The sequence below is a fragment of the Choloepus didactylus genome, chromosome 10 (genome assembly GCF_015220235.1).
Source record: "Choloepus didactylus isolate mChoDid1 chromosome 10, mChoDid1.pri, whole genome shotgun sequence".
NCBI classification, from domain to species: Eukaryota; Metazoa; Chordata; class Mammalia; order Pilosa; family Megalonychidae; genus Choloepus; species Choloepus didactylus.
In genome coordinates this window covers 90,439,321-90,456,054 of record NC_051316.1, presented here as the reverse complement: position 1 = coordinate 90,456,054, position 16,734 = coordinate 90,439,321, and the positions used below count along the sequence as shown (strand labels likewise).

At 52.5% G+C, this 16,734-nt stretch overlaps 1 protein-coding gene across 2 annotated transcripts in view; it reads left to right on the top strand.

Annotated features, from left to right (window-relative positions):
- The window catches only part of LAMC3 (laminin subunit gamma 3), a 71,983-nt gene that overhangs the window by 38,602 nt on the left and 16,647 nt on the right, over positions 1-16,734 (top strand). Inside the window, exons 12-23 of one of the 2 annotated variants that reach the window (XM_037798307.1) lie at positions 217-435; positions 1,762-1,950; positions 4,421-4,666; positions 5,656-5,809; positions 6,471-6,613; positions 7,241-7,419; positions 8,368-8,509; positions 9,531-9,733; positions 10,154-10,230; positions 11,437-11,571; positions 12,747-12,894; positions 14,070-14,213. In XM_037798307.1, coding sequence (XP_037654235.1) covers positions 217-435; positions 1,762-1,950; positions 4,421-4,666; positions 5,656-5,809; positions 6,471-6,613; positions 7,241-7,419; positions 8,368-8,509; positions 9,531-9,733; positions 10,154-10,230; positions 11,437-11,571; positions 12,747-12,894; positions 14,070-14,213 — 1,979 coding nt within the window. Of the gene's footprint in view, positions 1-216; positions 436-1,761; positions 1,951-4,420; positions 4,667-5,655; positions 5,810-6,470; positions 6,614-7,240; positions 7,420-8,367; positions 8,510-9,527; positions 9,734-10,153; positions 10,231-11,436; positions 11,572-12,746; positions 12,895-14,069; positions 14,214-16,734 lie in introns of both variants that reach the window. The other variant, XM_037798306.1, reaches the window with a different exon arrangement.

The following is a 16,734-nucleotide window of genomic DNA, read 5'->3' as shown; positions in this document are numbered from 1 at the left end:
CAGCCGCGTCTGTTTCTTTGTTTCTTGTTCTCAAAATTGCCGATTTGTCTCTTTGCCCTTTATTTGGCTGGGTTTTTTTTTCCCATCATAATCGACTCATTGGCTGCCTTTATATATGTGGGCCAATGACCCTTTGCTGGATACATGTGTGAACAGGAAGGTCTTGGGGGAAAGCTTGTGCATGTAACCCTCCTGCTCTCTGTCTCCTCTCTGCAGGCCAAGTGTTCCTGACCGAGGTCCGGCTCACGTCGGCCCGGCGGGGGCTTTCCCCACCAGCCTCCTGGGTGGAGACTTGCTCTTGTCCCCAGGGGTACACAGGCCAGTTCTGTGAATCCTGCGCTCCAGGGTACAAGAGGGAGACAGCACTGGGGGGTCCCTACGCCAACTGCGTCCCGTGCACCTGCAATCAGCATGGCACCTGCGACCCCAACACAGGTGAGCCTCCCCGGCACCCCCCGCCCGAGGCCACCTGAGCAAGGTGAGTACTGACCTGAACCAGGAGGTGTTTGCGAAGCCATGGGGAGGCATCTTGTATTTTAATAAAGGTAGTAGCTAGAATGCATTTAAGTATCAGGCTCCGTTCCAAGGACTTTGTATGCAGGATCTCAAATTCTCACGCAACCATATGGTGTAACCTCATTATTATTATAATTATGAAGCTCTCAAAGGTCAAGAAACTTGCCTAAATTGAGCCAGCTAAGAGTATAAAAGCCAAGCTTGATGGGTCCTTGCTGTGTGCATACTAATTGCTCGTCCCGCAGCTTCCCACTGAATCTTCACTCTGGCTCTCCCTGTTTCACGGATGCTGCCCAGGAGCATCAGGTTAGAGCCTTAGTCCGGCTGCTCTGCAGGCTGTGCGTCCACCTGCCCACACTCTCTCTGAGCTGGCCCTCCCAGAAAGGACAGGAAAAGACCTTGTGGGATCCTGCCATGCAGAGAAGTTGTAAGAAAGGGCAAAGGCATTAGCATGATGGGTGATGGCCGGCAGGAGGGCACTCGTGGGGTCCACACAGGTGACAGCAGCGCATAATAGAGTCTGCACAGAGCCAGAGATGGGTTGTCCCTCCACTTAGTGGCTTGTAGTCTTGGAAAGGCTCTTTCTTCCCTGAGCCTGCTTCCCCTTGCGTAAAAGAGAAATATATATATATAGCGAGTGAGAGAGAGACAGTCTAGTATACTATAATAATAGTATATATACTGTTTATGCTGTCAAGATGAGGCCACATAGAGGTTGGGAGCCTGGGCTCTGGACACAGACAGACCTTGTTTGCACCAAAGCTCAGCCATAGCTCACTGGGCCAGCCTTAGGGTCTTTACCTGGAAAATGCAGACCATGAAATACACTGTTTTATGGGACCATTGGGAAGTCCACATTGACTGAAGCATGGGGCAGTGCCTGGTGCATGTGTGAGTGATCCCTAAAAACATTACTAATAAAACAATGTTCCTGAGTTCCTCCTTTGAACCCTGCAAAGAACCCTGGGGTTCCAGGACCATAACTGTCCCATTTTACACATGCGAGAGGTTAGACTCAGGGAGCCCCCCGGCCCCGGCCAGTAGGTGGTAGAGCTGCCCCTCTCGCAAGTCTGTGGGCTCGGAGACCAGCTGTTCGCTACCAGCTGTTACTGTCACCCCCGTCTGTGGCTGAGGAAACCCAGGTTTCTGCAGGTGTGGGATTCTCCGCTTTCCCGCTCTGCCCGCCATGTCTGGGGTGTCCTGGGCTCGGGCGATTGGTGACCTGGTGTTTGCCTTGCTCCTCAGGGATCTGCTTGTGCAACCACCACACCGAGGGCCCATCCTGTGAGCGCTGCTCGCCGGGTTTCTATGGCAACCCCTTTGCCGGCCACGCCAACGACTGCCAGCCCTGCCCGTGCCCCGGACAATCGGCCTGCACCACCATCCCAGAGAGCACGGAGGTGGTGTGTACCCACTGCCCGCCGGGTCAGAGAGGTGAGTGGCTTGTACCTGGAGCCTGCCCCAGGGGAAGGCCAAGCCCCGTTGCCCAGACTCTGGGGGTGGGGTCCTGTGTTTAGTGAGTGGCACGTGGGGAGGGCCCAGCTTAGGGGTTGCGGGCCTGACCTCCGTGGTCACTTGAGTCCCATAGCCTGATAGCCAGGGCCCCCAGGCCACTGTGGGTTCTAGGCAGAACTTGGGCCATTGAGCGCATCCAACTGTGAGCTTTTGTTCTCGGGGACACCGATGGGGCCTGAACAACAAACCATGACCTGGTGGTCCTCCTCCCTGGCCGTGCATCAGAACCAAGTCATTAAAATAACCATGACAGGTCCCCAGCCCCATAGAGCCTGATTTAGTAGCTTGAGATGGAGCCCAGGAATCTGTATTCCTAGCAAGTATTCTGGGTGATTCGGATACAGTTTGGTTGAAAACCTTTGATTAAATTTTCAGCTTTTAAAAAAAATGTCATCAGGTCATGTGTAAAACAGAATTTCCTACCCGTTCCCCAGGCCTCTCCCTAGTCGTCATGCCTGCTCCAGGACACGGGACATCATAGACCTCTGATTTTACACTTTGTGCCTTTGGTTGCATCAGAACAACCCATTAAATTGGTCCTATCCATGCCCTGCTTCCCTCAGGACTGCTCTGGAAGCAGCTCCCTGGGCCTGGGCAACTGGCCCCAGAGCAGGGAGCCCAAGAACTGAGGGAGCCAGGTCCCACACCGGGTTCCTGCACCTCACCCTGCCATCACGCTGCCCCTCCATTTTCCGTAGTCGTCCCCACATTTTCTGGCTCCCCAACTGTGGCTTGTCCTGGTCTGCTGGCCTGAGGGGAGCCTGCTTGATGAGAGGTGCATGGTTAGGGAAGTTCAGCTAGACCTAGGTGAGGCTGGCTTTGGGGGGAGCAGGGTGCAACTGCACACAGAGGGAACTATCCCTGAGAGGGTTGCCTGGGGCAAGCTTTAGATCTGGAGCCCTCTGCCAGTCCCTGTCTCCATCCACACTGGTGGGCTTTGGGACTCATAGGAGACTAGCACACCCGGAGCTCACCTGGACAATGACTCAGGACAACTCCTGATCTCCACCTGTCCCAGTAGAACACCTGCCCCCCATCTTGAGCCTCCAGCAGCTCTTCCCAGTGACCTCCAGGACTGCCTCCTGCGTGCAAGGTGTTTCCTGATTCCAAGTGAATGGCCATTTCACTGTGAGGCCCCCACTCCCAACCCTTCACCACCAGCTTCAATCTCTCCCTGCCCTAACTTCATTTCAACTTGAAAATCTGAAGGTTAAGGACAAGCCTCTACCTGGAACCCTATTCAGACTTCTCTTTTCTGTTTTCTTTTCTCTTCTTAATATTCCCTCTGTCCCTTTTCAAGTTTGCGCTTGGTAACATGAACTTGATTTCAGCTGGACTGATGAGTTGTGAGGACACAGGAGCCCACAATTTTTTTTTCACAATGACAGTAGCTATTGTTTAAAATATAAAATTAGTATGTACTCATTGTAACAATTGGAAAAACCTGTAGAAGTGTAACGAGGAATGTGAAAATGTGTGTGAGCAAGAAGACAACTTAAGTAGCCCATCCTCCTCGCCCACCCTGCCGCCAGGGACCGCTGCTACTGTTCGATGCCTCCAGACGTGTTTCACACAGGTGTACACAGAGAGACGTGTGTGTTTACAGAGAGTGGGTTCCCGGTGCACGAAGCACATGGTACGAGTGTGCTCTTTTATGCCCAGCTGTGTCCAGAGTGGACCTCCCAGGCTACAACCCCCCCAGATGCTTCCTCACACACCTTCCAGGCTGGAAGGTGAGGCAGCAAACCTTGTTTGAACCCAGGCAGCAGGGCAGGAGTCTGAAATGAACAGCCCAAAGGAAGGTGAGAAACCCTGAGAAGAAGAAAAGGGGAAGTGCCAAGAACTGCAAACCAAAAAGCAACCCCAGCTATGAGGGGGAGATGAGGGAGGTGAGGGAGAGGATGATGAGAAGGAGGGTGATGATGACAGTGAAGACGGTGACAATAAAGATGATGAAGACGAAGAACATGATGATAACACTCGAGATACTGAATGAAGAGGATGGTGATGAAAATAATAGTGATGAGGATGGTGATGACAATGATGATGAATAGGTGACAGCCATCACTACTGAGCGCTCTGGATATATCAGGCACTAGGCTAAATGCATTGCACAAATTACATCACCAAATCCTCTCAACTCACTGTGAGGCAGCTGCCGTTACTGTCCTTGCTTTGCAGATGAAGAGCCTGAGTTCAGAGGGGTGCCATGGCTTGTCCAAGATCACACAGCTGACTAATGGCCAAGCTGGGAGCTGGCCCAGGTCAGCCAGAGTCTGCACCTCCACGAGGAGACCTGGGGTTCACGCCCACACTCCCCTCTTGTGGGCACAGCAGCCCAGAGTTCCTCACGCCTCCTCCCTCCACTCCTTCCTTCTCCTTTCCCCAGGACGGCACTGTGAGCTCTGCGATGATGGCTTTTTTGGAGACCCTCTGGGGCTCTCTGGGAGCCCCCAGCCCTGCCGCCCATGCCAATGCAGTGGGAACGTGGACCCCAACGCCATGGGCAATTGTGACCCCATATCTGGCCACTGCCTGCAGTGCCTCTACAACACGACGGGAGCCCACTGCGAGCGCTGTCAGGAAGGTTTCTACGGGAGTGCACTGGCCCCTCGGCCCGCAGACAAGTGCAAGCGTGAGTACCCACCTCCCGGGGGCTCGGGGTGGGGTGCAGCAGGCACCTTCTCCTCTGCCCTGGCCCGGGACCCAGCCAGGGTGAGTGAGGTATCCGCCAGAACCAGCTTGCCCCCTCCGGGTTCCTTACCTTCTCTGTCTCCTCGTCTAGAAGGTGTAAGGGGGCGCTGTCCTCCCAGGTTGCTTGCCACCTTGAAATCTTATAAACTGTGGTCTTGTGATTTTTTTTTTTCCTGCCTGATAATTTAGCACTTGTCTTATGCTCCTCAGTCAATGCATAAAGACTGTCCAAGACAGCAGCACTCTTCATATTTGGTCGTGTCCTTAGGCTTCTCATCAGGCTGAGATGCCCTCCCTCGCCCAGCCCATCCCTTCCGCCTGGCTTAACACCACCCCTGGGCCTGCCTCTCAGAGAGCCACAGAAACTGTCAGCCCTCCGGAGGCTCCCACAAGTCCTGCAGGAGAGCAACTCCGCATCTGCCCCAAAAGTATCAGCCTCTTGAACCCTTTTCCACGTAGCACCCCACTGGCACCTTGTTTTATAGAAGCCCCCTCAGGGAACACTGCTCTGCCCTAGAGCTAGGTGCTGCCCTTGTGATTTGTGGGAGAGCAGGATCCTATGGCCCAAAGCCATGGCTACAGAGGGTGACACCCCTGGCCGAGTTGGGGCTGCAGACAAGAAGGGTATCTGGAGCCTCTGACCTTCTCTCCTGCCTGTGAGAGCTCAGGGCAGGTTGAGAAGGGCCATGCACTGCCATGACTGTTACCTGTTATGGGCCATCTCTGCAAGGACTTAGCACGTGGGCTGAGATTTGAGTTCTGCCCTATAGCCTTTATTCCAGAAAGGACTTGGGAGATGGGTAGGGGAGTCTGGGCTGAATGGGACTCATCTCTGTCAGCTCCCTCATCTTCTCGGCCTCAAATGCACCCCCAAAGGTTGAGCTGATGGTCTGCATTGTTCCCCAATACCCTCTTCTGCTCCCACCCCAGCCTGCAGCTGCCATCCAGGGGGTTCAGTCAGTGAGCAGAGACCCTGTGACCCAGTGACCGGCCAGTGCTCCTGCCTGTCCCACGTGACCGGGCGGGACTGCAGCCGCTGCAGCCCCGGCTTCTACAACCTCCAGCCCAGGAAGGGTTGCCAGAGGTAGGTGGGGTGAGGCCGTGGGTGTCCCTGCAGCTGGGTCTCTAAGCAGGACAAGAAGAAGGTGCCACGTAGCCTCTAGGGAGGGGCCTGGCTTGGTATGTATTGACCCAGGCCCCCCAGGTCCACTGTGACCTTCATCATAGGTGGACAAAGACACAGTCCCTTGAGGTCAGACTCACAGCTCTGCCAGCCTGGGATGCAGGCCAAGAGCAGCCCTGTGGGATGCCCAGGTGGGCAGGTGGCTTCTCACCTTCTCTGATTCCCTTCTCAGCAACACCCATCACTGGGATGACCTTTTCTGACCACAGCAGCACCTTAAACAAGTGTCTTTAGGGAGATTGAAGGTCTCCAGGGAAAGCTGAGTGAAGCAAACAGGTTTGTCCCCATGGAACATCTTAGAGCCTTTAATATGCTAATTGGCATAGTAACTTTCTACAAGAGGAGTATAGTCTCCAAGACGTATTTGTTCATAGACCCCTGTTCTCCCCCACAAAGCATCTTTGTGAGGCTTGTGTTCCCCAGAACATGGCTTGAGGAAAGCTGCTTCACATGCATAGCCCTGAAAATGGGGCCTTGTCAGTGGAGGGTTGTCATCTGGAAGCCACTGGCCAGCTGCAGTTCTCCAGGCTGGCCGCAGACTCGGTTCCTTTACTTCTTGCAGCTGCAAGTGCCACCCGCTGGGTGCCCGGAAGAACCAGTGCCACCCCAAGACCGGGCAGTGCCCCTGCCACCCAGGCGTCGAGGGCCAGGCCTGTGATCGATGCCAGCTGGGTTTCTTCGGCTTCTCCGCCAAGGGCTGCCGTGGTAAGGGAGCTGGGTCCTTCCTGGGCTGCCCTTGCCCCAGAGGGCAGGAGTGACAGTTGCCTGGAGGGTGGGGCTTGAAGGTTTCTGAGCCAAGAGGACCACAGTGGAGGTGGCTGTGCAGCAGGAGAGAGAAAGGTTAGACTCAGGGCAGGTTTCCTGAGAGCAGCCAAGAACACGTGGAGCGAGTGAGCAAAGGAAGTCGTAGAGATCCAAGGCCTTGGAAGAATGGTCATCATCTTCATGCTGGCCTGGGAATCAAATCCCAGACTCCACTGCTAAGTTCCTATGTGCCTGGGACCATCACATCACCCCTTTGGGCCTCAGTTTCCTCGTTTGTACAGTTGAACTAGTTCAGTGTTTCTTAAACCTGGCTGGTCCTCAGATTTCCACCACCCATCCCACGGGGTACATTTAAATAAGTTAGGTTCTCAGTCATCACCTCTGACCTTCTGAATTTGAATTTCCCAGGAGGGGCCCATGAATCTATTTGAGGCTACCCAGGGATTTAGAGGAGCAATGTGGAGGCTCAGAGAGTCTGTGGGGATGCCGGCTGGGCCTCTGCAAACCCCAGGGGTTCTGGCGTGGGGAAAGGTCTAGGACAGCCCAGCACCCTCCCGACCCCTCCAGCCTGCAGGTGCTCCCCACTGGGCGCCGCCTCGGTCCAGTGCCACGAGAACAGCACGTGTGTGTGTAAGCCAGGCTTTGTGGGCTACAAGTGTGACCGCTGCCAAAACAACTTCTTCCTCACGGCTGGTGGCACACACTGCCAGGAGTGCCCGGTCTGTTACGCCCTGGTGAAGGAAGAGGTGAGCTTGCATGGCCCAGACCCCTTCCAGGCCCCCTCCAGGTCTGGCTCCTTTGCCCATTCATTCCACACACAGTGACAGAGCTGCCCGAGAGCACCAGCTCTGTGCCAGCTCATCCAAAGCCCTGTTCTGTCCAGTTCCACAACCCTTTCCCCAAAATCAGTGGGGACAGGTGTGTTTGAGTATTCAGAATGCATGGTATTGTAGAAGGTACGCTAAATGTTAGGTAACACTCCAAGGGTGTCTGAGCCAGCCTCCACACCCCCAGCAAATCCATTGATATTTCTGCAGGAAAACAGATGAATGTTCACACCAAAGTGGTAAATAAAGACCTCAGGTATCCTGTTTCTGAACAGTTTTCCAAATATGTTCAGGTCAGATTTTTACCATCAAATAAAGAATGGAAAGCCCTGCGGATTTCAGAACATTTTAAACTGTGTAATCAAGGAGAAGGCTCGGAAACCTGTGGCCCCTGCCTCTTAGGGTTGTTAAGAGTTGTACATGAGCTGGTGCTTGGCAGACGTTCACTCTGTGGGGCTCTTGGCAAGTGCTCTATGATTAGAACAGTGCTAGGAGGCGTTTCATAGCACACTCAGTCTGCAAATATCCACGGAGCACCTGCTATGTGTCAAATCCTGGAAACACAGGGAATAGGACAGAAATCCTCGGAGAATTCTGTTCCCATCACTCAGTCGCTCACTCGGTAGGACAGATGGGTCCTGCTGAATGTCAGCAGGTGCTGTGAGCGTGAGAAGGGAAGGGACAGCTGTGACAGGATGGGCAGGGGTGGTTCTCAGAGGCCTGATGTGTCCTTAGATTTGAATCCCAGGATAGGATTTGGAGGAGGGAACCCACGGGGAAAGCAGGCCAGGCAGAGGTCAGGGAAGGTGTCTGGCAGGATTTCCAGGCCACCAGCCTCACATGCCCTTCCTTCTCTGTCCCCTCCAGGCTGCCAAGCTGAAGGCCAGGCTGACGCTGATGGAGGGGTGGCTGCAGGGGTCCGACTGTGGCTGGCCCTGGGGACCCCTGTATGTGCTCCAGGGAGAGGCCCCACGGGGGGACGTCCACCAAGGCCCCCATCTGCTGCAAGGTATGGAGGGAAAGTGAGATGGATGACTGGGAGGCAGGGGAGGGCTGGCTGGTCAGACAACCCTGGGAAGCCCTTCAGTCTCTTCTTGTCTGGATGCTTTGAGGGCCCTGGGCCTGATGGGCCCAGCAGGAGATCCCGCTCGCTCGGGAAGCCCACCTGACCTCCCTGACCAGGGGGGCCCCTCCAGTGGTCCAGCCCTGTCGTCCCACGGGCCTCTCCTGAAATGACCTTAACCCACTTGTACCTGTAGCCTTATTAACGTGAGTTTTTGACTATCGCATCCATCCCCACGCCCCTCTGCCCTACCCAGACTGTAAGCTCAGTGAGGACAGGGGCTGGGTTCATTCGTTTATTCACCCAGTCAGCAAATAATTGTCAAAGCTCTGTTCAGGTGACCAGGATGAGTCCACGCTGTCTGATTGTTGGTTGTTTTGCTCACTGCCATATCCCCAGCACAGTCCTGGCACATAGAGAATAAATGCGTAAATAAGAAAAAAAGAACAGGAATTTTGCCCCAGGGCACTGAACTTTAGAGTATACAAAAGTGAACTGATTATTTTGTGAAACTTTACATTTATAAGCACCGGCACTCCTTTAGCAACCAGTCACAGGTGAGCTGAGCACCTGTTGGCAAGAACAGTTATCGAAAGAGGAGCAGATTCCAGTCAAAACGCTGTATGTGAACCATATTGCAAATGACAAAGCATACTCGAGGTGGCATTTTACTGCTGTCCCAGGTTCTGGAATTGTTTGTGGTGGCCCTGGAAGGCCTGGATTCCTTCCAGGCCCTTGTCTGTGGCTGATTTACAGCAGGACCTTGGGTTGTGATTTGCCTTCTCTGGGCCTTGGCTTCTGCACCTATAAAGTGGGAGGGGTTCTTCTTTGGTGCTCAGTGCTGGCGATGGAGTCCGGCTGTGCCCCATGAAGAGTGGTGGGCACATGTGGGGGCTCCCAGGGATGGGGGTTTTAGTGTGAAACCTTGACCCTTCTGTGATCCATGGGCTGGGGCTTTCTGCAGCAGCCCGGGCAGCTTTCCTGCAGCAGATGATGGACCTGGAGGGTGCTGTGAAGGCTGCCAGGGAGCAGCTGTGGGTGCTGAGCAGGAATGCCCGCTGTGACCAGGCTGGAGCCGAGAAGACCTGCATCCAGCTGGCAGACCTTGCAGTGGTGCTGGAGTCCTCCGAAGAGGAGATTCTGCATGCAGCCACTGTTCTCTCCTCTCTGGTACCTCAGGGCTGGGCTCCCTCTACCACGGAGCTGGGGCAGCGGAGGGGCCTCTGGACCGGGTGGTGGGAGACGAGGTCCTTTCTCCGGCCCTGCCGATGACCTTGTGACCTTGAGCATGCCTCTCCCCTTTCCTGGGGCTCCGGTTTTCTCATCTGCAAAATGGGTGTCATCAGCGCCTCTCCCCATGTTGAGGCATTGAGATAATGTTTGCAAAGAACAAGGTGCATTCCAAGTTGTCAACAATTGCTCAGTAAGTGGCAGGTGTCATATCCGTCTGCCTTCCAGGACTCCGCTCTCTGGATGCCGACTTTGTGGCTGGCTTCATGCATTTATAAAACTATTATTCTTCTGCCCAGAGCAGTGTGGCCTTCAGGGAGGGGCCATCAATTTCCTCCTCTTTTCCCTTTTTCTCTAAAGGTAATTCCTCAGGAAGCACCCAGCCAGCCCGCCAACTGGAGCCATCTGGCCACGGAGGCCCGTGTGCTGGCCAGGAGGTGAGGCCCAAGCCCCGGGGGAGTGATGAGGTTAGGTCCACACAGTGTCCCAGGGAGCGGGAGTCCTTCTCCTGGAGGGTGCTGGGGTCGGGGTCCCCATCCTGGGAGTTGAGATCAGATGAGTACAAGAGCTGCCAGGTAGGAGGGGAAATGTCACCAGCCATGGGAAGGAGAGGTGTGCCTGGGGGAACGATGCCAAGGCGCAAGCCTTGGGTCGACTCAAGGGATCTGACAGTATCCACTGCCTTTTATTTTCCTCCCATAACTGTTTTATCGAGATATAATTCACATGCCCTACAATGCACCCATTTAAAGTGTACAAATCGTGGTTTTTAGTATATTCACCAAGTTGTGCAACCATCCCCACTATCAGTTTTGGAACATTTTCATCACCACCAAAAAAAACCCCATACCCGTTAGCAGCCACCCCCCATTTTCCCCCAATACCTTCAGCCCAGTCCCTGGCAATCATTTTCTGTTCCCCATAGATTTACCTATTCTGTACCTTTCATATAAATGGAATCAGACAATATGTGGTCTTTTGTGACTGGCTGCTTTCACTTAGCATACTGTTTTCAAGCTTCGTCTATGCTGAAGCATGAATCACTGCTTCATTCCTTGTTATAGCCAGATAATATTCCATTGTATGAATATACCACATTTTGTTTATCCATTCATCAGTTGATGGGCATTTGGGTTGCTTCAACCACTGCCTTTTAAGAAGTGGCTCAAGACCCTAAAAACACAGGTCTGCAGTGATTGTCCCCTTTCGCTCTACTCTAGGGACCCTAGACTTGTATATATGAGGAAACAGGCTCAGAGAAGTTAAGTGACTTGTTTAAGGACACACAGCTTGGAAATGATAGAGCCAGGATTCAAACCTAAGCTGTCTTAACCACTCTTCTGTGATGTCTTTATTAGGGTGACCATATAACTTATTGTCCAAAGTGGGATGCTTTTACCTGTGGAAAAGGCCCTATTAATCATTCTGTGAGGACAACAGGCATAACTATTTGAGGAGGGGTGTGTGGCCCACTTCCTATCAAGCCTTCCCTGTGTGTCAGGCAGACAAGGGAGTCCCTTGCCCTCGTGGCCACATTCTGGTTGGGCCCGCAGGAGGCCCATGTGGTAGGGGGTGCAGGTTTGGGCCCAGGGCCCCCCGTTGTGTGAGTTCCTGGCAATGGTCCGGTGGATATTCCCATACAGCCACAGAGACACTGCCACCAAGATTGAGGCCACTGTGCGGAGGGCCCTGCTTGCCTCCAACACCAGTTACACGCTCCTCTGGAGTCTGGCTGAGGGCAGAGTGGCTATGGAGACCCAGCAGGAACTGGAGGACAGGTGAGCCCTCCCCGGGTGGGGGCAGGAGCTTGGGGATGGCCTCTGGGAGCTGACAGGGCCTGGCTGGGGGCTGCTGCCTCCAGAACTGGCTTCCTCCCCCTTAGTCCAGCTGCTCTTTGTGGTTGACTGGGATATTTGGGGTCTGCGTCTCACTCAGGGTGGGACGCTGGGGCCTTGAGCCTACTTGGTGAGTCATGGGAAGCCCCATCATGCCTGGGGGATGCAGCTCAGTCTCTGGAGAGGTGGGACGAGAACCAGAACCCAAGCAGGACCCAGAGCAGTGACTCGCTCTCCCCCTGCAGCACAGGTCCACAGAGCAACCCTTCTCAGCTTTTCCCTGGCACCAGCTTCCTTCTTTGCTTCTGTAGACCTGCTTGCTCTGCTTCTCTGCTCTGGTGTCCCCTCATATTCCTCTCAGATTAAAGTTCAGCAGAAACCCACCGATGTTTCTGAGTTGACATTCCTAGTTGAGCAAATCTGATTGGCCCATCTTGGACCAGGTGTCCAGCCCTGAGCCAATCAGCATGGTGGGTGAGGTCACATGACCCAGCCTCAGTCGTGGCTCTCTGGGAAGGGCTGAGGGTAGGAAGGAAGCCAGGGTGGCTCCCGTGATGGGGCAGGGAGGAGGGCTGGGCAGGGCAGGGTGTGGAGAGCTGGCAGGACAGAGAACCCATTGTAGTTGGTCGAGTACAGAACTGTAGGTCATCAGGGCTGAAGGGGCCCAGTCCACGTGTCTCCACTTACCCGGCGAGCGTGACCTGCCCAAGGTCACACAGCAAGGGCGTGGCTGAGCCAAGACCAGGGCCTTTCCACAACCCCATGCAACCCCCCCCCCCCCATTTCCCTACTCGTGTTTCAGCCAGTGGTGCCAAACATTTGCAAAACTTGGCATTCCTGAGTGGAAATGAACCGTGGACCCTTTCATAGAAGTGTGATTGATTGCCTTGAGTGAAGAAACAAGCACTTGGTTCCTTCACTGCCTCTCCCATTCACTTGAAAACTGAACAGTGGTGGTCAGTTTCCAAGGTCAGCTGCTGGCTACCAACCTGTGGAGCATGAACAATTGGGAGATGCCTTTGCAAAGCAGGGACTCAAGGCAGGGGCTGGAACAGCGATGGAGAGGGACTGTCCTATGCCCTGCTCTGTGGGCCATCCTGGCCTCTGTCTCCTTCCAGGTACCAGGAGGCCCAGAAAGCCCAGAAGGCACTGGACATGGCTGTGGCAGAGGTGGTGCCCAAAGCTGAGAGGGTGCTGGCCGCCGTGCAGCAAGTCAGCACAGATGGAGCCCCACGCCTGGCCCTGCTGCCTGCCCCTGGAATGCTGGTCAGCTCGGCCTCCTCGGAGCTCTGCGTGGGGGGTGGAGGGGTTCAGAATCCATCACCTGGAGAAACCAGTGAGGTCCAGCCAGAAGCAGAGGATGTGGTTTATTTTTAACTATATAGCAGTTGATTAAAATGAGATAATCTACCCACAGGGCTCAGCGGAGTACCTGGCTCAGAGTCGGAGCCAGGGACTTTGTCGTTGATAATAATTATTGAGACAGGGTTCTCGTCTCCATTGTAGTGACATTAGCAATGCCACCAGCACTATGTGGCAGAGTCTGACAGACCTGGGATCAGATCCCAGCTCTGCCCACCCCAGCTCTGTGCCCTTGTTCAAGTGCCTTTCCTTCCCTGAGCCTTGGCTGCTCCGCCTGTCAGGTGGAGTGTACCCCTTCAATTATTTTAGGGCTGCATCTGCATGGTGGGTAGGGGTGAGGGGTTTGTGAGTAATGCACCCAGCTGGGCTCTGGCCCAGGGTGGCTCTGTCCCTCTATGTCCGTCACTCTATACTCAGCCCCTCTGGCCATGAGACCCCTCCAGGATAACTCAGGCCCATCAGCCCTTCTCAGTAATCCTGAAATCCCAGAACTTTGGAATCCCAAAAAGAATAAGTTTGATGCAAATGCATTTGGGGCAAAATCAGATCCTGACTGACTGGCATGAGGCTAATTTATTCATGGTCTTTGCTTACTCTACTGCATGTGAAGAGTAATATGCAAATGTTAACCTGTGTGATCCCAGGTGCTGCCCCAGATCCCACTGTGGGTGTTAGAGAATGTGCAGCACCTGCACTGTTCTGCTTTCAAAAATCCAGAAAGTTCTAGACTCTGGCCCCAAGGTTTCAGATAAGGGATGGTGGACCTGGATAAGGAGCCTCACTTTGCTAATGAGGGAAACGGCAGGTTGGGGAGGTTAGCCAAATTTCCCAAGGTGACAGAGCTGGAAATTGGTGGGGCTGGAATCTGAGCCTAAGTAACAGGCTCCACAGCCTGGCTCCCTGCCCCTGGCCCCTCTGCCCCTGCCATCCCTGCCCCTGAGGCTTCCAACATGTCTGGGGCCCACTGGGTTTTCAGGGGGGATGAGGTGTGGATTCTGGGCTGGCAGCCCAGCAGGGCCTCTTGCCTTATGGACCTTCCCACAAAGCCCTGCCTAAGCCGAGTTTCCCTGCTGTCTTAGGAGCCCCTGGCCAGGGACCTGCGCCTAAAAGTGCAGACCCTGGAGAGGACGGTTTCATCCAGAGAGCGCGTGGCCACCGAGGCTGCCCGAGCCCTCCAGGCCACCGCCCAGGTGGTGCTGCAGAAGACGGAGCCCCTCACACAGGTGAGTCCTTCCAAGCAGGTGATCTAGGGTTGGTGTTTACAGAGAGGGGAGAAGGCAGGAAGTAGCTCTTTTCATCCCTCCAGGGCCTCCCCAAAACTTCAGACAATCTCAGGGGCAGCGGGATCCAAGGCAGAAGTCAAGGTGTGAGAGGAGAGGGATGGGCAGGTAGATGGATGACAGACAGCACCAGGAGCGCCCAGGGCCACGCCCTACTCTTATTCAGTAGCAGTTGCAACCGAATGGTTCTTGTTTGTTCATTCATTCGTTCATTCATCGCAAGTATAGGCAGTGCCTGCTTTAAGCTGTCATTGGGGCTCATGGGGCTAAAACACCAGTCTGTATCCTTAACGATATTTACCATCCAGGAGGGGAGGCAGATATTAAATATGCAGGGAATCCAAGGAGAATTATGCCTAGCCCAATGGTTTCCAACCCATTAGTTATACAGACCCCTTTTAAAACATTCGTTATTTTTAAACTTCTCATTTGGAACTAGTTTCAGATTTAAAAAAAAAAAAAGCTGCAAAAAGAGCATCAAGAATTCCCATAGACCCTTCACACAGATTCTGCTTCTGTTAACATTTTGCCTAACCACAGCACAAGGATCAGAATCAGGAAATTAGCATGATATAATTAGTGTATAGACCATATTCAGATCACACAAGTTGCCTCAGGAATGTCCTTTTTTTTCTGGTCCAGGACCACACACTGCATTTAGGCTTTAGACTTTTTTTTTTTTTTTTTTTTTTAATCATCATTTTATTGAGATATATTCACATACCACGCAGTCATACAAAACAAATTGTACTTTTGATTGTTTACAGTACCATTACATAGTTGTACATTCATCACCTAAATCAATCCCTGACACCTTCATTAGCACACACACAAAAATAACAAGAATAATAATTAGAGTGAAAAAGAGCAATTGAAGTAAAAAAGAACACTGGGTACCTTTATCTGTTTGTTTGCTTCCCCTACTTTTCTACACATCCATCCATAAACTAGACAAAGTGGAGTTTGGTCCTTATGGCATTCCCAATCCCACTGTCACCCCTCATAAGCTACATTTTTATACAACTGTCTTCGAGATTCATGGGTTCTGGGTTGTAGTTTAATAGTTTCAGGTATCCACCACCAGCTACCCCAATTCTTTAGAACCTAAAAAAGGTTGTCTAAAGTGTGCGTAAGAGTGCCCACCAGAGTAATCTCTCGGCTCGTTTTGGAATCTCTCTGCCACTGAAGCTTATTTCATTTCCTTTCACATCCCCCTTCTGGTCAAGAAGATGTTCTCCATCCCACGATGCCGGGTCTACATTCCTCCCCGGGAGTCATATTCCACGCCGCCAGGGAGATTCACTCCCCTGGGTGTCTGATCCCACGTAGCGGGGAGGGCAGTGATTTCACCTTTCAAGTTGGCTTAGCCAGAGAGAGAGGGCCACATCTGAGCAACAAAGAGGCATCCAGGAGGAGACTCCCAGGCACAAATACAGGGAGGCCTAGCCTCTCCTTTGCAGCAACCGTCTTCCCAAGGGTAAAACTTATGGTAGAGGGCTCAACCCATCAAACCACCAGTCCCCTATGTCTGTGGTCATGTTAGCAACCATGGAGGTGGGGTAGGCCAATACCCCTGCATTCTCCACAGGCTCCTCAAGGGGGCACTACATCTTTTTTTTTTTTTTCCTTGTTTGTCTTTTTTCTTTTCTTTTTTTTTTTTTTAACTTTCCCTTCTTTTTTCAAATCAACTGTATGAAAAAAAAAGTTAAAAAGAAAACAAACATACAATAAAAGAACATTTCAAAGAGACCATAGCAAGGGAGTAAGAAAAAGACAACTAACCTAAGATAACTGCTTAACTTCCAACATGTTCCTACTTTACCCCAAGAAAGTTACATAATATAGCAACATTTCAGTGAACTTGTTCCTACTACATCCATCAGAAATTAACAGACCATAGTCATTTCTGGGCATCCCCAGAACGTTAAATAGCTTATCTGTTCTTCTTGGATTATTGTTCCCCCTTCCTTAATTGCTCTCTACTGCTAGTTCCCCTACATTCTACATTATAAACCATTTGTTTTACATTTTTCAAAGTTCACATTAGTGGTAGCATATAATATCTCTCTTTTTGTGCCTGGCTTATTTCGCTCAGCATTATGTCTTCAAGGTTCATCCATGTTGTCATATGTTTCACCAGATCGTTCCTTCTTACTGCCGCGTAGTATTCCATCGTGTGTATATACCACATTTTATTTATCCACTCATCTGTTGAAGGACACCTGGGTCGCCTCCATCTCTTGGCAATTGTGAATAATGCTGCTATGAACATTGGTGTGCAGATATCTGTTCGTGTCACTGCTTTCCGATCTTCCGGGTATATACCGAGAAGTGCAATCGCTGGATCGAATGGTAGCTCTATATCTAGTTTTCTAAGGAACTGCCAGACTGACTTCCAGAGTGGCTGAACCATTATACAGTCCCACCAACAATGAATAAGAGTTCCAATTTCTCCACATCCCCT